Here is a 27,502-nt window from a genome sequence, read left to right as displayed (position 1 = left end):
AAAAACATATTCAATATTTTCATTAAGTATTTTATATATTTGTTTTTCAGGATTAGATCCCGAAGTCACAGTCTACCACTTTGGAACTGACAATATGAGTAAGTGTCATAATTTTCCATTATTTCCAGAAACTTTTCATGGTTCAAGAAAATCATGCAGTGCAAACTTATCTCATTGGTAGGCGTATTTGATGATTTAATAACTGATTTGGGTCATTTGATTATTATGCATAAAATCTCTAAGTTCACTGAGTTTCTATATTATTACTTTTGTTTTTATAGTCGGTATGAGTTGGAATACAGTTTACATATGTGTTACATACGTGTTGGTAGACCTTGAGAGTGGTAATCATGGCCTTTTTCTAAATTATTTTCATAAAGGTTTAGTGCTCCCGTCTAGATCAATATAACACATGAATAGACGAAGCTAAACAGAATCTATTTCACATAAGTAGTCGTGATATACAGGTATTTGACATGTCTTCCAGGATTACAGTAGTACATTGTACACCGCCTTCCATAAATTTATATTGACTACAGAAAAACCTTCTCACGTTCACAATATTTATATAACCAATCAGAAACAGGAATCTGATAATGGTAATCATCTCAGGAGGTATCCATCAGAAATTGTAATGCTTGTGCTGACTACGTTATATCCCTGTTTTTTATCTGTTTAAATTCATTGAGATATGGGTTCAAAATTATGGTACGTTTGCTTACAACGTGTCCTTTCATAAGTGGCAGAGTTTTTAAATTAATAGTGGATGTCATTATTGTGGTTCAGCTGAAGATTTGCTTTCATGTAAAACATAGTTCCATAGAACCTTCACATGGACACAAACAGTAAATTTTGAAGGAGTGTTAAGTATTCCCATCTATATAGATAACTTGTAGCACTTACTCCTTCAGTTTATTTTGAACAACATACTAGTTTCTCTTTTCTTGGAAATAATGGTTATTTTAGGAAGACAGGTATGACCTTAAGAGCCAGTTACATGGCACATACTGCAACTATACCAGTAGCATTATGATTCTCTTGTTAGTAACATTAGTAAATCAATAATAAACCATGTTCCTCTTCACAGTGTGAGATATGTCATGTTCCCTATTATGATTGCTATCTGAGTGAATGTCCATCAAATTATTGCTATTTGCTTTCTGTAACAATACGTTACAGAAAGTAACCACAAGTTGGTCTACATTTTCGAAGCAGTATGTAGTTCAAAAATGGTTCAAATGGCTCTGAGCACTAAGGGACTTAACATCTGTGGTCATCAGTCCCCTAGAACTTAGAACTACTTAAACCTGACTAGCCTAAGGACATCACACCCATCCATGCCCGAGGCAGGATTCGAACCTGCGACCATAGCAGTGGTGCGGTTCCGGACTGAGCGCCTAGAACCGCGAGACCACCGCGGCCGGCAGTGTGTAGTTGATACGTACACTGTTTCAAGGAACCACATGGTAAACAAAATGTCATTCTAGAATGGGACGTAATTGATGTCTGTAGATCATAAATTTTAAGTAACCACGTTGGTGTCGTCTGTAAGCATTAATTTAATTTCACACATAATTAACGCCTGCTGTGTGCAGATTGTTACCAGAAACTTGAAGCGTAAGGGGACGCTAGGCTATACAAAAATGTAACTCCTTGTTCTGATGTCACAGAAACTTCCTGTGATGAGACAAGTTTTTAGCCGGTTAACTGATGAGTTACTGATTTTATAATTGCTAATAGCAGGCTGAACAGCACAAAGGCTTTAGTCAAATCACGCAAGCTATTTACAGAAGAACAATTTCTGTGTCAACGCTCTAAGGTATACAGAAATACAAAGATAGGAATATTCCTCTGAAAGCCAAATTATTTTTATTCCTAATTGCAAAGAATTCAATACATTTGATTGTATGAATTAATTATTTTAATAATTTGAGGTTCTCCACATTTGTAACATCCAATTAGAGTTCCCTGGAATTTTGTGTTGGGCACCTTTTTCTAAAGAGTTCATATGATGGTGTATTTCGTTTTGATAAGACAAATACTGTGGTGAAGTGTTGCATTAAAACATGAATGATATCTATGTATTCCATCTAGTTCCCCAGACTAGGTTTTCAGCTGTTTACATGATGTACTGCCACATCATGTGATGTATATTTCTGGAAGGCAGGATGGTTTGGTTGAGTTACCCAGTGGTTACAGACAGGTGACTCATAACTTTCATGTAAAATATTGGGAGTTAGTTGTTGTAGGATATACACTGCAAGTCTAATGTCAGTGACATCTGAGCATCTCATGTACCTGTTCAGTTTGTGTCATTTACCTTCTGCCTAGTCTGATGCACTGTCGCAACTTCCACCCTGTGCCAACCTCTTACCTTCAGAGTAGAACTGGTTATCTCACGTTCCATGTTGAAAATTCGTACCAGGACGTAAAATCTTAGAAATATTTTCCTTATGTTTGGTTGTAGTAGACACCTTCGACGGAGGAAAGCCATCTTTCCCTCTGCATGTCTGCCTCTGAAATCCGCCTTACTTTGTCCTTCATCTGTAATTTTGCTTTCAAGGAAGCAAAATTCCTTCATCTATTTTGTGATCCCAGACTTTGACGTTAAATTTAACGCTAATCTCGTTTCTGGTATTCCTCATTACGTTAATCGTTCATTTGTTCACACTAAGTATATATTTGCATTCATTTGACTCCCCATTCCACACAACAGACCTAATAATTCTTCCTGATCTTCACTGACAGTAATGTTTTCAGCGAATCTTCCCCATGGCACTTATAACCATGACTGTTAATCCATCTCCTACGTTTGTCTTTTATTTAATTACGGTTTCCTAAATGTACAGATTAGACAGTGGCGGAGAAACACCGTTCCATTAAGTTACACCCTCATTAAGCACATCTCTTTTCTCATAGTCTTCCGTTCTTATAGCTTCTTTTGTGTTCCTATATATATCATTGTATACCCAAATTTCCCGGTATTTCTAGTCATTTCACGCTGTAGAACGCTTTTCCTAGGTAGAAGAATTCTATACAAGTATCTAGATTCTTATTAACTCTTGAATACATTACGAAGTGCAATGCAGCACATGTGTTTTGGGTTCTGTCGTGTTTCCTATGCACTTACGCTACATCTGTTCTCCAGAACAGAGCTTTCTTTGTGGACCAAAGTCTCCTCCAGCCACTCACCCTCCCACGGATGCAAGACTCTTAAGCTCAACATCGAGGTGATAGCATACAGGAGGATGGCACACTGTAATACTTGAGAATCGAGACAATCCTCTTGGCGGCCAGATCTGTCCTTTCATTCCTCACAATTCCGATGTGTTTTTGTACCCAGCAAAAAGACACCTAAATCCCCAGTCGTTGTAGATGGAGCAGAGACTAGCTTCCCTGCTGAGTACAAACGTCTCACAGGGTGAAGGGAACGTAGAAAATCGGATGAGACAAGAAATTTATCACTGGAAGAACGTCTCACCCACTCCAATGACCGGAAGATCGCATAAAATTCTGCATAAAAGACAGTAAACGCTTAAGGCAGTCTGATCTTGAGGACAAGATCTGTCAAAAAAACATAGCAACCAACAGGATCCCCCTGTAGCGATAAGTGCATAAAAACAGCTATATTGTTGTGGTGCCCAGGTAAAATGTCAGAAAATATGTCATTAAAAGCGGAAGCAGGAGTGTAATCTCTCTTGTAGCGCCCCAAATCTAAAATCACTCTGGGTCTCTCCAGTAACCATGGCAGCAGGCAGTTAAAACCCTGGATTTGGGGCAGTACTGGCTCCTCACTGAGGGACTCCAGCACATGGTGCACGTGGATCGCAAATGGCATTGTGGCTCTTCAACGGTAGGAAATAAGTGGGATGAGCAACGTTATAGAGTGTGGGTGAAGTTGGAGCTGTGAGGAACTTGCATGCCTGATGCAGTAGGTGGAGCTGCTGGTGACCCCCCCCCCCCCCCCAGCCTCTGCACATAGGCTGGGTATGGGACTTGTCCTATAGCGATCTGTGGCCAACTGCAGACCCTCAAGGTGGACAGTGTCAATTCAAATCAAAAGGCCTCGTCAATGCATAAACCATGCACCCATAGTCCAGCCATGAATGCATGAAAGCCGTATAAAACTTCAATGCTCAGATACACATTGCTGCGGCTCAATGCAAGTTCTTTAGCTGTCAGAATCTACATTCCTAAATCAATAGCTAGGGTCCGGGGTCTCTCCCAGGAAAGCTGGTCCCCATGTGCCACAATGCATCCCTTGTGCATCAGCTCTCATCTGTGACTAGATTTTAGCTCACTTTCCTGATGAAAACCTCCAATAGAATCTTCTGAACCTCAAAGATCCATTGCTCATCTCATGACTTCCTATCATTCGAGCTTCTGAGCAGGCTGCCACAGCAGCAGCTTTTATCGAAGACCCAATTCTGGTATTTGCCACATAACCCAAATTGGAAGAACATTGGTTGTAGCACAAGTCAGGGACAGTCCTCAATGCCATTTCCACAAGGTGAATTGTGTTACTAGGTGTTAGTGTGCCCACAAAGCTGAAATTTGCAACACCTCCACTTCTATGTCTGTGGACTGGTGACTGGGCGACACCAAGGAATATTCTTCCCAACCATATTTTACAGAAGCGGCGCTGGTACCTATCTATACTCTTGCAGTCCACTCAGTTGCTGTCTATACAAGTCAAGTTGTAAAGCAAGCCAGTCACCTTCCAGATTAACACTGGGTCATCAGCTACAGTAATCGACTGGGCTACACAAGCCATTAAGTCTCCTCCAGGCACCCCTGCACAACAGAGTTATGTAGTTTTAGTAAAAACACCATTTCTGTTACAGGACATACCTGTTAGAGGACTTTTCCATAGCAAACGCTACTGTGGCGTTACAGTAACTCCAGCTTGGATTCTGATGGTTGTGGCCCCTCAGGTCTCTAACCTGTCCAGCATAGACTTATTCCATGCCTTGGGGCTTGAGTTCTGCGCCAATTCTCATGCAGTCCAAGCACTGGGCCTCTCCCTACACCACCTACATCTTGGTTAAATTAGGACCAGTGTTCTGCCAGTGAGCATCCTGGGGATCCAGTCGCATATATCCCTTACACCTACTGCAGCTCCAAACTCCAAAATTATTTAAGGTCCGTAGCGTCGAGTTTGCATACCAGGATAAGCCTCAACAGGACTTGCAACATCTTCAGGATGAGGGCGTCTTCATCCCAGTAACACACAGCCAAAGGGCCCTTCCTATTTGACTGTGGAGAAACCATCAGGCGCTGGCTGCATTGGTGGTGACTTCCAGGACACTGTGAATGCCCAATCTGTAGTCGTCAGATATACCACTCCCATGCTTCAGGACACTGTTTACATCTCGCTGGGTCTATGGTATTTGCCAAAAATGATCTTCATTATGCTTATTTGCCCAAAATGATCTTCATGATGCGTATCTACACCTCACACTGCGTAACGGCTCCCAGGAGACTGAAATCATAAACATCATAGCCACTCCTTTTGGATTGCTCCAATATACATAGCTTCCGTTTGGCATCGACAAAGTTACATCAATTTCTTGGAGGTACTATGTTGTTGGTGTGGTCTTCAGTCCTGAGACTGGTTTGATGCAGCTCTCCATGCCACTCTACCCTGTGCAAGCTTCTTCATCTCCCAGTACTTACTGCAACCTCCATCCTTCTGAATCTGCTTAGTGTATTCATCTGTTGGTCTCCCTCTACGATTTTTACCCTACACACTGCCCTCCAATGCTAAATTTATGATCCCCTGATGTCACAGAACTAGTCCTATCAACCGGTCCCTTCTTCTTGTCAAGTTGTGCCACAAACTTCTCTTCTCCCCAATTCTATTCTATACTTCCTCATTAGTTATGTGATCTACCAATCTTCAGCATTCTTCTGTAGCATTACATTTCGAAAACTTCTGTTCTCTTCTTGTCCAAACTATTTATCGTTCATGTTTCAATTCCATACATGGCTACACTCCATACAAATTCTTTCAGAAACGACTTCCTGACGCTTATATCAATACTCAATGTCAACAAATTTCTCTTCTTCACAAACGCTTTCCTAGCCATTGCCAGTCTACATTTTATATCCTCTCTACTGAGACCATCATCAGTTATTTTGCTCACCAAATAGCAAAATTCTTTACTACTTTAAGTGTATCATTGCCTAATCTAATTTCCTCAGCATCACCCGACTTAATTCGACTACATTCCACTATACTCGTTTTGCTTTTGTTGTTTTTCATCTTATATCCTCCTTTCAAGACACTATCCATTCTGTTCAACTGCTCTTCCAAATCCTTTGCTGTCTCTGACAGAATTAGAATGTCATCGGTGAACCTCAAAGTTTCTATTTCTTCTCCATGTATTTTAATACCTACTTCGAATTTTTCTTTTGTTTCCTTTACTGCTTGCTCAATATACAGATTGAATAACATCGGGGAGAGGCTACAACCCTGTCTCACTCCCTTCCCACCAACTGATTCCCTTTCGTGCCCCTCAACTCTTATAACTGCCTTCCGGTTTCTGTACAAATTGTAAATAGCCTTTCACTCCCTGTATTTTACCCCTGCCACCTTTAGTATTTGATAGAGAGTATTCCAGTTAACATTGTCAAAAGGTTTCTCTGAGTCCACAAATTCTAGAAAAGTAGGTTTGCTTTTCTTCTAAGATAAGTCATGAGGTCAGTATTGCCTCATGTCTTCCAACATTTCTATAGAATCCAAACTCATCTTCCCTGAGGTCGGCTTCTACCAGTATTTCCATTCGCCTGTAAAGAATTCGTGTTAGTATTTTGCAGCTGTGACTTATTAAACTGATAGTTCGGTAATTTTCACATCTGTCAACAAGTGCATTCTTTGGGATTGGAATTACTATGTTCTTCTTTAAGTATGAGGGCATTTCGCCTGTCTCATACATCTTGCTCACCAGATGGCAGAGTTTTGTAAGGACTGGCTCTCCCAAGGCCGTCGGTAGTTCTAATGGAATGTTGGCTACTCCTGGGGCCTTGTTTCGACTCAGATCTTTCAGTGCTTTGTCAAACTCTTCACACAGTATCGTACCTCTCATTTCATCTTCATCTACATCCTCTTCCATTTCCATAATATTGTCCTCAAGTACATCGCCCTTGTATAGACCCTCTATATAGTCCTGCCACCTTTCTGCTTTCCCTTCTTTGCCTAGAACTGGATTTCCATCTGAGCTCTTGATATTCATACAAGTGGCTCTCTTTTCTCCAAAGGTCTCTTTAATTTTCCCGTAGGCAGTATCTATCTTACCCCTAGTGAGATAAGCCGCTACATCCTTACATTTGTCCTATAGCCATCCCTGCTTAGCAATTTTGCACTTCCTGTCGATCTCATTTTTGAGACCTTTGTATTCCTTTTTGCCTGCTTCATTTACTGCATTTTTATATTTTCTCCTTTCATCAATTAAATTCAATATGTCTTCTGTTACCCAAGGATTTCTACTAGCCCTCGTCTTTTTACCTACTTGATTCTCTGCTGGCTTCATACTTCGTCCCTCAGAGCTACCCATTCTTCTTCTACTGTATTTCTTTCCCCCATTCCCGTCAATCCTTCCCTTATGCCGTCCCTGAAGCTCTGGAAAACCTCTGGTTTAGTCGGTTTATCCAGGTCCCATCTCCTTAAATTCCCACCTTTTTGCAGTTTCTTCAGTTTCAATCTACAGTTTATAACCTATGGATTGCGGTCAGAGTCCTTATCCGCTCCTGGAAATGTCTTACAATTTAAAACCTGGTTCCTAAATCTCTGTCTTGCCATTTTATAACCTATCTTATACCTCCTAGTATCTCCTGGATGATTCCATGTATATAACCTTCTTTTATGATTCTTGAACCAAGTGTTAGCTATGATTAAGTTATGATCTGTGCAAAATTCTACCAGACAGCTTCCTCTTTCTTTTCTAATCCCCAATCCATATTCACCTACTATGTTTCCTTCTCTCCCTTTTCCTATTCTCGAATTCCAGTCACCCATGACTATTAAATATTCGTCTCCCTCCACTATCTGAATAATTTCTTTTATCCCATCATACAGTTCATCAATTTCTCCATCATCTGCAGAGCTAGTGGGCATATAAACTTGTATTACTGTGGTAGTCATGGGTTGCATGTCTATCTTGGCCACAATAAGGCTTTCACTACGCTGTTTGTTGTAGCTTACGTGCACTCCTATTTCTTTATTCATTATTAAACCTACTCATGCATTACCCCTCTTTGATTTTGTATTTATAACCCTGTATTTACTTGACCAAAAGTCTTGATCCTCCTGCCACCGAACTTCACTAATTCCCACTATATCTAACTTTAACCTATCCATTTCCCTGTTTAAATTCTCTAATCTACCTGCCCATTTAAGGGATCTGACATTCCGCACTCCGATCTGTAGAACGCCAGTTTTCTTTCTTCTGATACCGACATCCTGTTGAGTAATCCCTGATCGGAGATCCGAATGGGGGACTATTTTACCACTGGAATATTTTACCCAAGAGGACGCCATCATCGTTAACCATACAGTAAAGCTGCATGCCCTCGGGCAAAATTACGGCTGTAGTTTCCCTTGCTTTCAGCTGTTCACGGTAACAGCACAGCAAGGCCGTTTTGGTTAGTGTTACAAGGCCAGATCAGTCAGTCATCCAGATTGTGGCCTCTGCAAGTACTGAAAAGGCAGCTGCCCCTCTTCAGGAACCACACATTTGTCTGGCCTCTCAACAGATACCCATCCATTGTGTTTGCACCTACGATATGGCCATCTGTATTGCTGAGTCACGCAAGCCTCCACACCAACAGCAAGGTCCATGGTTCACGGGGGGGGGGGGGGGGGGGCGATGAGCTACACTAAAAGGACGTCTCAGGGACCATGAGCTACCTTGACAATTTTCTGGTTGTAGGAAACTATACAGCTGATGTTGTTCTTCTCCCCATTCACAGAAGCTTACCTTTGTTGTAAACTTGGCATATGTTGAAACTTCCTGGCAGATCAAAACTGTGTGCCCGACCGAGACTCGAACTCGGGACCTTTGCCTTTCGCGGGCAAGTGCTCTACCAACTGAGCTACCGAAGCACGACTCACGCCCGGTACTCACAGCTTTACTTCTGCCAGTACCTCGTCTCCTACCTTCCAAACTTTACAGAAGCTCTCCTGCGAACCTTGCAGAACTAGCACTCCTGAAAGAAAGGATATTGCGGAGACATGGCTTAGCCACAGCCTGGGGGATATTTCCAGAATGAGATTTTCACTCTGCAGCGGAGTGTGCGCTGATATGAAACTTCCTGGCAGATCAAAACTGTGTGCCCGACCGAGACTCGAACTCAGGATCTTTGCCTTTCGCAGGCAAGTGCTCTACCAACTGAGCTACCGAAGCACGACTCACAGCTGTGAGTACCGGGCGTGAGTCGTGCTTCGGTAGCTCAGTTGGTAGAGCACTTGCCCGTGAAAGGCAAAGGTCCCGAGTTCGAGTCTCGGTCGGGCACACAGTTTTGATCTGCCAGGAAGTTTCATATCAGCGCACACTCCGCTGCAGAGTGAAAATCTCATTTTGGCATATGTTATTTTTTCATCCACCAGATCGAATATTTAGGACACATCTTCAGGACATCAGGCGTATGGCTCACACTACATTGTGTGCCTACCATCCAAAAATTACTAGCCTCGATAGATGCATTCCAGCCGAAGTCAGCCAAACTGTTATAGACCATTCGTGCCCCATGCTTCAGCGATGCTGGCACCACTCGCTCTGTAACAGAGTTCCCTGGAAGTGGCCATCCTAATATAATAAGGTGTTCCAAAACCTGAAGAAGGCCCTCTTCGACCTACCTGTCTCATGGCATACAATCCAACGAAACCATTGGTATTAGTGGCCGATGCTGACTAGCAGACTTTTGTCCCATATTGAGAATGGCGTGGAGCGACCCACTGCAATTGTATCCAAGATACTTACAGCAGGATAGCGGAACTACATAGAAAAGGAGGCTTTGGTCATCATCTTTGGCAGCAAACGCTTCCCTGCCTGCATCTATAGCCACCGTTTCACACTCATGACATATCATAAGCCTCCAATGCGTCTCTTAAGTATTCGGCAACTTGCTACTGTGGGCCCCGTTTCTCTCAGGATATGCCTATTGTATCCAATATCACCCTAATGCCGCCCATGCCAATGCCGATATCCTATCGCGATTTCATGTTAGTCACAACCCAGAATTTCATGAGGATCCAGAAGTCTGTTTTCATGAGGACAGTGAGACTGCCATCATCAAAGACCCATCTTCCAAGTGATGCACGCTTTGTGGGATATCACACAGTGACAGGCCATGTCCTCCAGGAGGATTTGCATTATACAACAGAAAGACAGCCTGCAGACAAAGTAATGTCTCATGTACCCAGACCTCCAAGCCTTCTGTAGCATGCAGCAAAAAAATGGTTCAAATGGCTCTGAGCACTATGGGACTTAACATCTTAGGTCATCAGTCCCCTAGAACTTAGAGCTACTTAAACCTAACTAACCTAAAGACATCACACACATCCATGCCCGAGGCAGGAGTCGAACCTGCGACCGTAGCAGTCCCACAGTTCCGGACTGCAGCGCCTAGAACCGCACGGCCACCGCGGCCGGCACGCAGCAAAAGTCTTTATCCTTGCATCACATTGCGCTGATAAAGGTCGCGATGGGCCATGCTCAGGTCCTCATTCCCAGAACCCTATGGCATTGGGAAGTCATTTTGACTCTCCTAGCAATACATCCACTGGAAGGGTATGGAGACATTTAATGCGAGAATGGTGAAAGGGTGCCTCACATGTCAAAACAAGCAAGCTGTGCCCTCCTGTCAGTATTTTCCATGGCCTCCTATGGTGACTCATTGGTCCTGTCTTCATTTGGACTTTGCTGGCACATTGCTTGGATCTGTGTGGCGTCTGATTTTGATTGTGAGCAGTGGGTTCTGCTTTGTGTTTTTCATGCCATTCACAACCTCAGCGAAGACGATCCAGATTGTTGCATGGTTGTTCGCCCTTAAAGGCGTCACACAAGCCTTTGTCACTGACAATGGCCCCAATTATCATCAACAGAATTCTGATTCTTGCTATTCAATTTAATTTCATCAGTCCACATGGTCATCCTCACAAATCACCATTTTCCCTAGAATCAGAACAGCCACATACCTTCTTGTATCAATGGATTGTGTAGGTTTTCTTTGCAGGATCCAGTGCAGCTGTGGACACCCTCCATTTATTCTCCATTTGATTTGGCAGGCAATGTTTGAATTCCAGTTGCTGCAAAGAGGCTGTTGCTGCTGGCATATGTATGATGTATGGGCCCATCATGGATACAAACCACTAATGGGTGCACTCCAGATGCCTGTAATGCGACTCTCTTTGCGCCATCTACCATTTCCCCCAACCCAAGACCTCCTGTGGCCAGCCACAATTCGTCACGTTCTCATCCCATATGAATAGAAGTGGATCCAGTCCCCCCCCCCCCCCCAGAATGGTGAATGCTCCAACACGGTCGAGGCCTCCAGGGACTGCTGTGGCCTAGATGCACTTTTGGGGGAGAATGGCGGGCAGTGGCAATATGAATTATGGTTGTACCATGTATGCCACAGAATGTAACACTCATGCAGTCCATAACAGCCACGCAAGATTTTCAGAAGGCGCACCAAGAACTACAGACCAATAGATATCTCGAAAGGCAAAAGTAAGAGGTCGCTGGCCTTATCGCAAACCGTGCCCGTATACGGTCACGAGTTAGAGTGGGACAGCACGGTTCTTCCTGAAGAATAACTATTTAAGGAAACCCAGGGATCACTGTGGACGGTTCCCATCGACGAGAGTTGGCCGATTCATGCTACTGTCTCTACGCTATCGATGACGACAACTTAGCGGCGAGAAGTAGGCTTCTGATTTGGAAAAGAGCTCTCACTGATTGTTGGTCATTTCAATGTTGAGTTCCGGCTCCAGGGATCTAGGTGGAGCCAAATCCACTGAATTGTATTTTGTTTGGAAACGCAGAGGAGGTATAGTCTGATTGTAATTATAAATTGTCACAGTTAATTTTCCTTTCGAACAGACAATAATGGAACTAAGAAATTTTTTTGCTTCAACTGGGATACTCAATAACGAAAAACAGATGGATTTTGCCGAAATTATGAGCTCCACAGTGAGAATAAACAGCTATATGGTAGTTCTGTTGTATGAATGCATAAGGCCCACAGGAATTCCCCCACATAGATGCAGCACAGTCACAGGCCTGTCCTCAGAAACGTGCTTTATAATTGCACGGAAGTTACCCATGTACTTGTCATCTTGTTTATCAACTTCAGTAGGATCTAAGTCATTAAGGGGGCCTTAATGCAATCTCCTGACATCCACAGATAATCACCACATCGATGAAAGGTTCTAGCCCTTTTCTGTTTCCTTCCCACCTGCTCCACCAAGCCTTAGTCCTGGCGATGTTTCATATCTTTTGCCTTGTTCATCATCATGTGAACAAAATTTTGACAATGGATTAGAGTAGCTATATAGTAAGTACTGCACGCCTGGATGTTGAAATATTGAAGATCATGCTTCCACACCAGAAACCTGGAGTTTTCCAGGGCTTTAACATTTTGATTACTACCTTTACCAGACTCGCCATAGCGAAAAACAAACAGTACTTACAGAAGACACCGTCCTCTTTGGCAGAGTATACTAAATAAAGTTGAATGTACGATACTGGCAAATTTGCAAAGTGAGGGAAAATATATAAATTGCATTAGGCACAGAAAAGTTTTGGAATTGTTGTAGCTTCATGTGGTAATCAATTTTTTTTATACTTACCGAACAAATACTTATCTCATAGTTACAGCCCGATCGTGTATTGTCTCCACGCAGCCAAACATAACCATTTCCAGCCAATGATCGTCTCAGTGGGACCAGAGGACCCAGTCCACTCCATGTAATCACAGTCCACACCAGTATGAAGCTAGCACCAGCTTACGCTGTGTCTTGTTGACAACTTGCGCCATGACTTCGTCGGGGTCTGCACCATCCTCGAACTCTACAATCAGATCTTACCAACTTTAATCGGGACTCATCCAATCAGACCACCGTCTTCCAGTCGTCTAGGGTCCAACCAGTGGGATCACGAGCACAGGAGAAGGGCTACAGGGGAAGTCCCGCCGTTATGCAAATGCACTCACGTTGTCCACCTGCTGTCATAGCCCATTTACGTAATTTCGCTGCACTGTCCTAACGGATACGTTTATCGTACGTATCACATTGATTTTTGCGGTTGTTTCGCGTAGTGTTCCTCGCCTCTCAGCACTGACATACGCCGCTGCTCTCGGCCTCTAAATGAACGCCGTCGACCACTGCCTTGTTTGTGGACAGAGGTACTCTTGACGCCGTGGATCTCCAAATGTTGAATTGTCTAACGATTTCCGAAATGCAATGTCCCATTTGTCTACCTCCTCCTCCTAATCAGCGTTCAAAGTTTATTAATCTCCGTCGTGCGGCTATAATCAAGCTGGAAACCTTTTCATGTGAATCACCTTAATACAATCGACAGCTCGGCCAATAAACTGCCGCTTCATACCTTTTGTAGGCTGGACTACCGCCATATGTGAAAGTGCATACCGCTATCCCATGATTTTGCCACCTCTGTGTGGCTGTAGCAGCTGGCATTTCTCGTAGTTTGATTCTCGAACTTCAACCGTGGACTTCCTCTGGTATTTTTCTGATGATATATATATATATATATATATATATATATATATATATATATATATGTCCATTTCACCTAAACAGATAATCAACAAACCCTTTCTAGCCAGCATTATTTTATTGATTTCGTTGTTTGTTATCTTATTAGTCCCTCTGACTTTTCACGGTGTGCCTTTAACAACACATTTCAAAAGTATTCCGTTTTTCAGTTCCTTACATCACAGAGTCCAGGTCACACATTTACAAGATGCAACACAACAAACGCGCTTTTGGAAGCATTTTACTGGAGTGTTAGCAGTCAGTTTTAGAGGCTAACATCTTTTTTCTATGTTTTGTTCGAATTATCACTTTTTCCTCGCTTTTTACTCCTCCAGCGATTTAATTTCCTAAATCAGCAACAAAGTGTCGGAGTACGTGGCCATCCACGACAGGCACATGGACGCTGATTTGTCGCCGTTTTGTCACAAACCATTAGTAATACAGTTTCGTCATGACTTTGTCCACTTCATTGAAGGTGGAATCTAAGATGTGCTGGATCAAATGGTGTCGTTAAGGATATGTGGGTATTCACGTGACTTATTATTTTGACACAGGAAGAATGTCGTATTGTTGTACAGACTTGTGAAGAACAATATTTCTACTAGGAGTACTATGTGGGTCATTTTTGACCCACAATGGATTTTCGAGCCCGTTACCCGCCTCTCTAATCATCGCACGACGAAACGCTCCTGTGACTTTTCATCATTTATGGGGTTGTACAACTTACCAAAATTTCATCCCCCCTAGCTCACACACCTGGAAGTATGAAAAATTTATCTGTTATACCAGTAGTACGATGTGGGTCATTTTTGACCCATACCTATTTAACGCACAGTTTGATATGAGGTAACACCGGTTTGCTGTCACTAAATATGATCTGGGCACGCCTCGACGTTATTCACGAGCTGTTAGAGTATATTATACTTCGGGCCAAAAAGAACATTAAATACGAAGTATTCGGTTGTCGAATGATACATTATGTCAGCGAGGCTTTCCGTTTTCTATGGACTGGCGACATGCAGAACTACGCGGAGTAACATTGCAAAACTACAGAATAACATATGACATATTATACTTCATTACTTTCATCGTGGCAACGACAGTATAACAGAGGTAGTGGCGGAGGACATACGTTGCCATATGTAATTTTATTTATGTTCGAAACAGGCTTATGTGTCTTGAAACTATTTTATTGGTCTTGACACAGCTGCTGGTCTAAGACATTATTCATTTATTTGTGTGTATGAGTTTTGAAGACAGCTATATTATTATACCAGAAACCTTGGTCTAGATTTAAAATAAACAAAATTTTGAGCAACTGTGGGCTGTTTTTCATTCGAGACAACATATTATACAGTGCAGAATCCCACCGCCCCCCCTCCCTACACTACTGTCTGGAGCACTGCTAACAGTTCTCTTACACTACAGCAGATGTCAGTCGCGTCGCCCTTATGGAACGTCACGACTGACAGCTTCTTCACCTAAATTAAACAGGCAGATGAGCGCTGAAGTGGAGACGACACACTGTATGCAACACACTCACAAGTCAGGCGACCATCTCCTCACAGATTACGATGGGAAATGGTAAAAGATATCCGTATCCTGCGTAACATGCATGCTGGATGTCAGAAGACTGAGAATACTGAGAAGTAACTTCCAGAAACAGTGAAGTTTTATAATGACACTAAGGATGGAGTAGATGTTTTTGACCAAATCGCTAGATACTACAGTCTCAGAGTTGTTACCCAACGATGCCCTGTAAGTGTCTTTTCTTTGACCTCGCCGTGATTAACGCTCGCACAATTTTTAAGTTACGTACCTCTAAGATTAGATTACATCATGGTCAGACAGAGATTCCGAAATCAGATACTGGATTGTAAGGCGTACCCAGGAGCAGATATAGGCTGAAATTCAAGACTTTAGTCAGGAAGAATCAATACGCAAAGACGTGGGATACGGAAGTACTAAGGAATGACGAGATACGTTTGAAGTTCTCTAACGATATAGATACAGCAATAAGGAATAACGCAGTAGGCAGTACAGTTGAAGTGGAATGGACGTCTCTAAAAAGGGCCATCATAGAAGTTGGGAAGGAAAACATAGGTACAAAGAAGGTACCTGCGAGGAAACCATGGGTAACAGAAACTTCCTGGCAGACTAAAACTGTGTGCCCGACCGAGACTCGAACTCGGGACCTTTGCCTTTCGCGGGCAAGTGCTCTACCAACTGAGCTACCGAAGCACGACTCACGCCCGGTACTCACAGCTTTACTTCTGCCAGTACCTCGTCTCCTACCTTCCAAACTTTACAGAAGCTCTCCTGCGAAAAAAATTTAAGTATTGGTTCGCAGGAGAGCTTCTGTAAAGTTTGGAAGGTAGGAGACGAGGTACTGGCAGAAGTAAAGCTGTGAGTACCGGGCGTGAGTCGTGCTTCGGTAGCTCAGTTGGTAGAGCACTTGCCCGCGAAAGGCAAAGGTCCTGAGTTCGAGTCTCGGTCGGGCACACAGTTTTAGTCTGCCAGGAAGTTTCATATCAGCGCACACTCCGCTGCAGAGTGAAAATCTCATGCATGGGTAACAGAAGATATACTTCAGTTGATTGATGAAAGGAAAATCAGGAATACAGAAATACAAGTAGCTGCGGAATGAAATAAATAGGAAGTGCAGGGAAGCTAAGACGAAATGGCTGCAGGAAAAATGTGAAGACATCGAAAAAGATATGATTGTCGGAAGGACAGACTCAGCATACAGGAAAGTCAAAACAACCTTTGGTTACATTAAAAGCAACGGTGGTAACATTAAGAGTGCAACGGGAATTCCACTGTTAAATGCAGAGGAGAGAGCAGATAGGAGGAAAGAATACACAGAGAGCCTCTATGAGGGTGAAGATTTGTCTGATGTGATAGAAGAAGAAACAGGAGTCGATTTAGAAGAGATAGGGGATCCAGTATTAGAATCGGAATTTAAAAGAGCTTCGGAGGACTTACAGTCAAATAAGGCAGAAGCGATAGATAACATTCCATCAGAATTTCTAAAATAATTGGGGGAAGTGGCAACAAAACGACTATTCACGTTGGTGTTTAGAATATATGAGTCTGGCGATATACCATCTGACTTTCGGAAAAGCATCATCCACACAATTCCGAAGACGGCAAGAGCTGACAAGTGCGAGAATTATCGCACAATCAGCTTAACAGCTCATGCATCGAAGCTGATTACAAGAATAATATACAGAAGAATGGAAAAGAAAATGGAGAATGCGCTAGGTGACTATCAGTTTGGCTTTAGAAAAAGTAAAGGGACGAGAGAGGTAACTCTGACGTTACGGCTAATAATGGAAGCAAGGCTAAAGAAAGACACTTTCATAGGATTTGTCGACCTGGAAAAAGCGTTCGACAATATAAAATGGTGCAAGCTGTTCGAGATTCTGAAAAAAGTAGGGCTAAGCTATAGGGAGAGATGGGTCACATACAATATGTACAACAACCAAGAGGGAATAATAAGAGTGGACGATCAAGAACGAAGTGCTCGTATTAAGAAGGGTGTCAGACAAGGCTGTAGCCTTTTGCCCCTATTCTTCAATCTGTACATCGAGGAAGCAATGATGGAAATAAAAGAAAGGTTCAGGAGTGGAATTAAAATACAAGGTGAAAGGATATCAATGATACTATTCGCTGATGACATTGCTGTCCTGAGTGAAAGTGAAGAAGTATTAAATGATCTGCTGAACGGAATGAACAGTCTAATAAGTACACAGTATGGTTTGAGAGTAAATCGGAGAAAGACGAAGGTAATGAGAAGTAGTAGAAATGAGAAAAGCGAGAAACTTAACATCAGAACTGATGGTCACGAAGTCAACGAAGTTCAGGAATTCTGCTACCTAGGCAGTAAAATAACCAATGACGGACAGAGCAAGGAGAACATCAAAAGCAGACTCGCTATGGCAAAAAAGGCATTTCTGGCCAAGAGAATTCTACTAATATCAAATATCGTCTTTAATTTGAGGAAGAAATGTCTGAGGATGTACGTCTGCAGTACAGCATTGTATGGTAGTGAAACATGGACTGTGGGAAAACCGGAACAGAATAGAATCGAAGCATTTGAGATGTGGTGCTATAGACGAATGTTGAAAATTAGGTGGACTGATAAGGTAAGGAATGAGGAGGTTCTACGCAGAATCGGAGAGGAAAGGAATATGTGGAAAACACAGATAAGGAGAAGGGACAGGATGATAGGACATCTGCTAAGACATGAGGGAATGACTTCCATGGTACTAGAGGGAGCTGTAGAGGGCAAAAACTGTAGAGGAAGACAGAGATTGGAATACATCAAGCAAATAATAGAGGACGTAGGTTGCAAGTGCTTCTCTGAGATGAAGAGTTTAGCACAGGAAAGGTATTCGTGGCGGGCCGCATCAAACCAGTCAGTAGACTAATGACCAAAAAAAAAAAACCTCTAATAAGATTTCACGGCGGGACCTTATCCTCAGAGTAGCAGATGACCTCGCTGCCTCTTACACACTTCAGACAAAACTCAGTCTTCCCGTACAGGCACTCCATACTGGCATTGGCCAATAAGGAGTTCGAAGTTCTTCTCAAATTCAGGTTTCCTGCAGATAACAAAACTACAAAGGGAAATAAAACGTCAAGTGCAACAAGTATGTGTGCAAAAGATGCCGAACAAAAACTGTTGTCGGCTTTCTGAATCCCAGAGTAGGCAATTCTGTCACGTCCTTTTTCTTAAATATACTTAAATTTTTGTAATTATAGGCTGAAGTAATTTGTTCTTATGTTTTTTTTCCTTCATTGCAATAACTACAAAAAATGCAGAGCATTTTAGTCACCTACTGCTTTTTAGAATGTTTCACTAATATTTGGTGCTTATCTTATTCTTCTATAAAAGGAAAAATACTATTAATACTCACATAAACAATATGTTTTGATTCAGTTTCAATCTTTTTATAAAGAAAAACATTACAACATTGCTTTACCAAATTTACGAAATATTGTGGAATTTCTTCTGTAACATTTAAAATTGAAAAAAATGTTTACTTAGAGAAAATTCATATTTGACCGTGTACTATTCATTTTAGAGACGTATTGTCAACATGAAGACACTCATAATACCACCCAGATACGAACAAAATGGTGGTTTTCTACTGCGGGTAAAAATGACCCACATGGTATTACCAGGGGTATGGCGAAGTCTAGTTCATTTAGTGTTAGGAAGTGATGGTTGACGCAGATCCACTTGTGGCTCAAGCATGTTCTCACATGGAGGGTGCTGTGCAAGGGGAAGGGTCTACTCAGTGACGCTGTGTTTCAGAATCGCCCACAGCAGGACAGGTCCAGGAGGGGAAAGAGGCTCCCACTGTGGACCTGGGCACCTTGCTGGACGCTGGAGACAGCGCCGTGGTGACTCTGGTGGCGGGCGACACCCGTCTGGCAGCGCACAGGGCCGTCCTGGCCGCCAGGAGTCCCGTGTTCGCCTCTATTTTCAGCCACGGCACACTGGAGGCCACAGTCCCAGACGTGGGGGGCCAGTTGCTGCGCCATCTCGTGGCCTACATGTATACCCTGCAGGCCCCGCAGCTGGCCAGAATGGCCCCCCAGCTGCTGGTCGTGGCTGATAAGTACGGCTTGTCAGGCCTGAAGGCACAGTGCGAGCAGCAGTTGGCCGCACAGCTGTCTGTTGAGACTGCGGTGGCCACAGCTGTGCTCGCTATTCGGAACTCCTGTAGTACCCTTAAGAAGGCCGCCGCCGCCTTCATAAAGACTCATATTTTACACGTGATGGCCACGAAGGGCTGGACAGATGCGCTACATTGTCAGCCTGAAGATCTGATTGAAGTGCTCAAGCTGCTGTCTGAGCCAGCAGCAGAAACCAGGTAAGCACAAGACAAGCTACATGCCTACGTTGTCCAGTCCTGTGTAGTTCTGTTTGTGTGCGTGTATTTCCAGCCCCTGAGTATCTTTACGTGTATGTGTGCTGCAAAATACACCATCACTGACAGATATTTCCTGATATCTCGCGATGCTTTCATTGATTTCTCATGTTAGATTAATGTTGTTGTTGTGGTCTTCAGTCCAAAGACTGGTTCGAAGGAGCTCTCTATGCTACTCTATCGTGTGCAAGTTATTTCATCTCCCAGTACCTACTGCAACCAACATTCCACTGAACCAGCTTAATATATTCATGTCTGGGTCTCCCTCTACAGTTTTAACCCCCCCCCCCCCCCCCCCCCACGCTGCCCTGCAATACTGAATCAGTGATCCCTTGATGCCTCAGAATATGTCCAACCAACGGATCCCTTCCTTTAGTCAAGTACTACAAATTCCTCTTCCCCCCCAATTCTATTCAATACATCCTCATTAGTTATGTGATCTACCAATCTAATCTCCAGCATTTTTCTGTAGCACCACATTTCGAAAGCTTCTATTCTTTTCTTGTCTAAACTATTTATCATCCATCTTTCACTTCCATACATGGCTACACTCCATACAAATACTTTCAGAAAAGGGTTCCTGACGCTTGAACCTATACTCGATGTTAACAAATATCTCTTCTTCAGAAACGCTATCCTTGCCACTGCTGGTCTACATTTTATATCCCCTCTACTTCGACTATCTTCAGTTACTTTGCTCCCCAAATAGCAAAACTCATCAACTACTTTAAGTTTGTCATTTCCTAATCTAATTCCCTCAGCATCACCTGATTTAATTCAACTAAATTCCATTATCCGCCTTTTGCTTTTGTTGATGTCCATCTTATATCCTCCTTTCAAGACACTGTCCATTTCTTTCAACTGCTCTTCCAGGTCATTTGCTGTCTGTGACAGAATTGCAGTGTTGTCGCCAAACCTCAGAGTCTTTATTTCATCTCCATGGATTTTAATTCCTACTCCTAATTTTTCTTTTTTTCCCTTTACTGCTTGCTCAATATGTAGATTGAATAACATCAGGGATAGGCTACAGCTCTGTCTCAGTCCCTTCCCAAACACTGCTTCCCTGTCATGCCTGTCAATTGTTATAGCTGCCATCTGGTTTCTGTGCTAATTGTAAATAGCCTTTCGCTCCCTGTATTTGACCCCTGCCACCTTCAAAATTTGAAAAAGAGTATTCCTCTCAACATTCTCAAAAGCTTTCTCTATGTCCCCAAATCTTACAAACGTAGGTTTACCTACCGTTAATCTATCTTATAAGTCGTAGGGTCAGTATTGCCTCACGTCTTGCAACATTTCTATTGAATCCAAACTGGTCTTCCCGTGCTCGCTTTCTACCATTTCCATTCGTCTGTAAAGAATTCGTGTTTAATATTATGCAACCTTGACTTGTTAAACTGTAATATTCACACCTGTTTGATTTAGAGAAGTACTAGATCCAACTGGGTTTATTAACGGATAGGTTAGGTTAAAAAAGTCATCTTAGAACTAAATTATTCGTTGATTTATAAGTGGTTTTAACATTATTTGCGGTCATTACTTGTACTGAACTGCATATGTGGAACAGCCTTCTAGGTTCTGGTGTAAAGTATCTGAATAAGTGGTAAATTTGCCATTTCAGTGGTGGACTCAGTGATGTGCTGCTCACAGCAGATGTACCGTGGACAACAAGATGTGTAGTACGAGCAGCCAGGGCAGCGAGCCTACAGGCTTTATTCTGTGTGCTGTGCAATTCACTACAAATCTCTTTACTCACTATTACATATATTGTTCTCTGCTGTCTCTGCTGGTGTTCACAATGAGATACTTACAAGTGACATATGCTGCATAAAGGAAAGATGACGTTGATCAACAAGCGTGTAGTCCGACATTAACACCAGGAACTCTGCAGCGCAGTTCAAAGAGATCAGAAAAGAATTTAAAACTTTCCATCTCTGATGTTGTCATGACATAAATATTAAACCTTGGAAAAAATAGGTGCTGTACAGAAAACGGTCAGACTGATCGCTATTTCCACATTACTACTGCAGTTTGATTTCTATGTTTCTCCTTCACTTTCTATGTTCATTTCTGAAATATACCTACGGTTACAGAACAAACTTTGTTTATTCTCCCCAAGTAGTACAGTGTTATAAGATACACGTCTTAAGATGTGTGCTAGGTTCGAAGAAGAAGGGTGCGGGGTGAATAGAATCATGAGGAAGACTTCCGTTGCAGGAGGTGACACAAGAACGTCTGCAGGAAGCTGTAGGTACTTACTCCTCAAACAGCCTGCGGCCACTTCAGGAGACAACAGACCAGTCTCTACACCTCAGAAAGATCCACAAAATGCGCAGATCCACACAACGCTTCCCATTTCCTTTCGCATTTTGTTCAGTTGTTCCAAAGGATATATGCTGTAATTTGGACATTCCCATTCTCTAGCACATTAGGAGAGGTGGTTTTATTAGTCAAAACGCTGTATGTGCTTCTTGGTGGAACATCTGTCAGTTGTCTAGCAACCTGCCGGCCTTGCTCGTACTTCTCCATGCTGTTTCTAAAGGCTGCCCAAAGAACTTCACAGTGTTAGGACCTTCCCTAGCCCATACATTGCAGTTACAGATACATCTCCCACAATATGAGTATTCATAAGACCTTTTGTCTCATTATCATTTTTATATGCTATATCACTTAACAAATGCACCATTAAATCCTAACGCCCAATAGTTTTCAATTATATATACACACACACACACACACACACACACACACACACACACACACACACACACATATATATATATATATATATATATATATATATATATATATATATATATGCGTGTGTGTGTGTGTGTGTGTGTGTGTGTTCAGAAATTTCCGTTAGAGACTTATATGATTTGTAGAGGGGAGTGAGAACTGGAATCCATGTCCAGAAACATACCGTTTCCCTCCTATGACGGTCTCAGTTCAGATGTTTAACTCATCCAGTCCTGCTTGAGCAGCTGAGTTGGGCGTGATGCAGTACAGTTATTAGATAACAATTCGAAAGAAACACAGCGAAAGATCCCTTTATCAGCTAAGCCTCTTGTTTGTATTGTCACTTAAATATTGTGTGTTCACATTACCCCAAAACAAAAAATCAACCTAGCATACTGTACATGCAGAAGGTAATGTTTAAGTTTTAATGAAAACAAATGTGCGGAACTGATAAATGGATGCTTCTTTATGTTTACTTTCGGACTGTTACCTAATAACTGTACTACATCATGCCTAATTCACTTCCTGAAGCAGAATTGCATGATTTAAACATGTGAACTCAAACTGTCGTAGAATGCATACAGTACGTTTCCAGACGGGGTTCCTGTACAAAATATTACGTACTCTCTCCCCTTTAAAAGTCCTAGTAGTTTGTAAAGAGAATTTCCAAACACCCTATGTATGCTTCCATCACTGATAGAGTTTCCACTTATCAATCTGTATCTTCTCCTCACTTGTAGCAACCACAGTTTACTTTAGTCACATGTAATGACTAATAATGATTTAATGCGTCTTTACACAACATTACATTGTCTCCTGTGTTATGTAACCCATGTCTCCTTAATTTAAATCCAACTCTTTCCTTCGTTCTACAGCAAATCTCCTTATCACAGTCTCATAGAACTGTATATATAGAATATAAGAATTAAACAGAATTTCTATTTTCATTCGAATAACAACTTCCGATTACATATCTTGCATAAGTGTATGTATAGAGTACTTTGCCTTTTTTTATCTTAATGCTCAATGTTCGCTAGTTTATTGAGAATGCTCGTTGGCCAATGTGAAACAAATGTATTTACTTGCCTATTTTGGTGACAGTTATATGTATTAAGGGAATAGCTGCTCAGTATCACACATTCTGTAACCCTTGCTTCTCTAAATTTCTTTTGGTGCACAGTTCAGAATCTACTCTTCTATAGTTTACCAACTGTGCATCCTACAGCCAAGTCGCTAACAGCTACCGATACTATCTGATGATAATGGTACAAGTTGAACATGTAAAGATTATTTCCATTTTTATTTCTGTGGGAATGTTGTTTTTATGTATTTAAACTACGCTGATGACTAGTTGTCATATCAGTTCTACCTAAATGTTGACCTTAGCATGTATCTTTTATTTGTACTTTAATTGATTCAGCCTGTTGTTTGCTAAGCGATGCTACTAGTGTGGGGGCTAAACCGATTAGCACAGGGGTAAGTGTCTCAGAGGACCCACTACTGATGTTGAAAGTGTGTGTTCTATTAGTTGTGTCTGGACAAATTCTCAGCAGCATTGTCTGCAGTAGGCTGCCCTCTGTCCTCTGTGTGCACTGCGTGACCACACCCTGTGTCTCTGCACAGCACTCCAGCCACTGGAGACAGCGAGGTCACCCCGACCAGTCAGCTGCACATGGGCCACAAAAACTGCAGCTGGGCTCCTGTTCCATATGCAAAGCACACAGCTACCTGCCCCACTCCCACATTTGACGATGCTTCCGTCTCTTTCCTGAGGTGAGTACTGTCGCTATACATGCACGATTTCCACATTCACTATACCACTTATGAGGGCGTTAGCCAAGTGATCTTATCCAAACACAGAATTTCACTTTATTGTATTTTTCGATAAAATAGAAGTTATAATTGTCAAGGATCGGAATTTTATTTGTTAATTTTTGATGTTTGTGTAAGCATGTATCATAGTGTTTCTCGAGATATTTTTGTGGGAACAGAGTGTGAATTACAACCTGTTCAGACCACAATTGGTCCACTCATGCAGTTATTTGACAAAGGTACCATAAACAACTTTTACTCTCCAAATGTAGTGAATGAATAGGTGTGTCGGGTGAAAGCTATCATTTCAGTGGTAGTTTCCCATCTCCTAAAGTAAATTTGTATCAAATTGGTGTTACAGCTACATCTTTGCATTGTAACTAAAATATTACTTTAATGTGAATAAATAATTATGTACAAGTTCGTTATGGTCGTCAAAAGGAAATGATGATGGGTCATTATGAAGGAAAAGATGTAAAAATAATATCCATCAGGAGAATAAGGTTATGGAATGTTGTAGAGTGAAGTTTAATTTTTATGTGATTTCCTGCACTTTTTCTTCAAATTAGTTTTTGACGTTTCAGTATTTAGTAACAGCTGAAAACTTGCGCCATACTGGGTGTACAATACTTGTTTAACATTTGCAACAAGCAGCCTTAACTAGTAGGCCATCCTATCAAACGACCTCACTTGGCTCAAACTTTCAGCTGTCAGTTTTATTTCCATGTTCATTTTGCAGACACTCTAATTACGTTTCACGGGATGAGCCGGAATAGCACCATTGAATGAATGGCATCTGTAAGAGACGGAGGTTCAGTCTGCCACGAGAGCTGAATATGAGGTTGTCTAGCAGTAGTTGTTGGAAATCATTTGTTGGAACATCAGCCTCAACGAAACTGGGAGTCACACGTGCAGTCGTGTGGCGAGGCAGCCTAGTAGTAAAGGCGACTGCTTGTGATGAGCGAGAAATACGTATTCGACATCCAGTATGGGACAAATTTTCGGTGGTCACTACATAATGGTCAAGATGGCTGGTCATGTTAATCAGGCAATCCTGCTGCACGTGTGGTCAGGTCGAGTCGTGTGTAGTGGCGTACGACATCTTCTGTAAACAAATCCCTGCAATTGACAGTGTGTCACAGATGTTGTGGGTACAGATCTTGACTCAGCATGGGGAAATTTCTGCGTAAATGGAACCTGATATCGACTTATATTGATGCAAATCGATTGTCGATGGTAGCAGATAATGGTAGATGACTTTACGAAAAACTGTGAGTGCACATTGCATTACATTTGTTACATATTTAAAGACCTGCTACCTGACATTTTAAAAAGCATGTCGTGCATTATGCAATTTTACATATACATCACTACATCACTAGTAAAATTAGTTTTGAGCTATAAAAGGAGGGTAATAACAATGAATTACAAAGTAAATTAAATTAGTTGTAGGAAATAGAGTATTAATAAATGATATTAATTAGAACAGAAAATAGAAACATGGGAAAGGAATGATCTCCAAATATTATTTTACTGTTAAAACAAAATATAACATATAAATTATGATTTGTGTGGTTGCCATTCCATGTGGGAGGGCCTTGGCAGAAACCTTACTAAATGAAATACATCACAAGTGACTGCGAGTGTATTTGTTTATACTGTCTATGGAGTAGTGACACTAATTAGATCTTATCTAGGGCATACTATTGCACTATTTGTGTTGCCATGGCTAGATGTAGTTACCCATATACATGTCGTATGTGTGCTGTTATCTTGTATGTCTCTGAGCATGATGTTTTTATCTTTAAGCAATGTCATAGGCTGGAGTGGAACCACAGTACCTAAAGATTCGCCTCACCATATAGCATATTCCTTAGATGTAATGAGTGTCTCAGTTCTTCAATTAGTCGTTTTCCTTCCCATTTTTAACTGTTGCATTGAAAATGCATATCAGGTAAATGAAAAAATCACATGCGATGCCTCCTTTCTTATAGTTATCTTTTTTTGTCTGTTTTAGGTATTGGACCTCTTATGAGTCTTTGTCTGATGTTGTTGCTGTGCTTGTGTCATTTTCTTTTCCCGCATTTACGTCAATGTCTGTGGTGTGTCTGAGTTTGTGTCCTCCCAAGGATCGTGTTGTTGTGGTTGTTATGTGCTTGTCTGAGATCTGCCTTATGAGTTTCCTCGTCTGTAGATTTCGTGCAGTGTTCTTGAAACATTAACAGTTGCGTTGCTTAGAGCACACTATTTGTCTGGGTCTCGTAGCATTTCTTTGATGTCGTTATGCTCTGTTACAGACCTTATATGTGTGACGGTGTTGAATGTAATGTCACATGTTCAGGAGACCCATACGCCACACATGTGCGTGTAGTACTCTAGCTAAGGCCCACTCTGTTCAAGCGCAGTCGCAATGTGAACAACGGCACGGCTTGGATCCGTATGCTTCTGATGAAGCTGTACCTGTAAATTGTGGAAGAAGGAGAAAACACGATGGCCTTTGTCGGTCATCTCCCAGTCCATTTTTCAGGTGTCAAGGTGGCAGTTATTTAATTGACTCGTGTCTACAATGTTTTCTCCTGTTATTCGTGGAATCTTGTAGTATGTACCCCTCTTGACCCAGCACACCACCGCTCTGTGGTAGATAATGACGTCAATGCGGCAATACCCCAGATCCACACACACGGCTTCTACTGATGTGGTGCCAAAAGCACGCAGCATTCTGAGTAGCATGCTCCTGTGTCCTAGCCTCACTGTGCTTCCATAGGCCACTGGACACAGGCAGTGTGTTTATGCACCTGCTGCGAAGCATTGTAAGGCTCCCAAGAGAGCTGTATTACATGTTTGTAGTGAATGCACAGGACCATATAGTGATTTCATTGCTAATGCACTTACTGTTAAAGTCAAATACTATGTATTTTGCATGTGAACGATGCGTATACATGCCCTCAATTAGCAACAATGACAGTATTCAACATGCTTTCTTAATATAATTAAGGCGTAATAAAATAAGCTATTGTGTGACATACGAATTTCTTTATTATTCAAGGGGATATATGGGAGCGAAAGAAGAATTGTAAAGTTTATATTTTGGTACAAAGTCCATACGTGAATTTAAGGAAACACAACGCCTGCTCCACAGAGATTCCAGTACTTCGTGCTTTGGTGAACCAGGACAGTAAGCCATGGGCATGCATAAACTGTAGATTCAATTTACATTTAGAAGCCTCGTACGCCA

General features: G+C 42.0%; 1 protein-coding gene and 1 non-coding gene across 3 annotated transcripts in view; both read left to right on the top strand.

Moving 5' to 3' along the window:
- Positions 1 to 27,502, top strand: part of LOC124554081 (ankyrin-3-like) — a 58,777-nt gene that overhangs the window by 12,535 nt on the left and 18,740 nt on the right. Inside the window, exons 3-5 of one of the 2 annotated variants that reach the window (XM_047128130.1) lie at positions 51 to 98; positions 19,101 to 19,662; positions 24,079 to 24,228. In XM_047128130.1, coding sequence (XP_046984086.1) covers positions 51 to 98; positions 19,101 to 19,662; positions 24,079 to 24,228 — 760 coding nt within the window. Of the gene's footprint in view, positions 1 to 50; positions 99 to 122; positions 178 to 19,100; positions 19,663 to 24,078; positions 24,229 to 27,502 lie in introns of those variants that run through there. The other variant, XM_047128131.1, reaches the window with a different exon arrangement.
- Trnas-uga lies at positions 9,439 to 9,513 on the top strand. Its single transcript has one exon. It is a non-coding gene; the product is annotated as a tRNA-Ser (tRNA).

This window comes from Schistocerca americana, chromosome 11, assembly GCF_021461395.2.
Source record: "Schistocerca americana isolate TAMUIC-IGC-003095 chromosome 11, iqSchAmer2.1, whole genome shotgun sequence".
Classification (NCBI taxonomy): Eukaryota; Metazoa; Arthropoda; class Insecta; order Orthoptera; family Acrididae; genus Schistocerca; species Schistocerca americana.
Note: the sequence above shows the minus strand (reverse complement) of the source record. Positions and strands in the feature narration are given on the sequence as shown.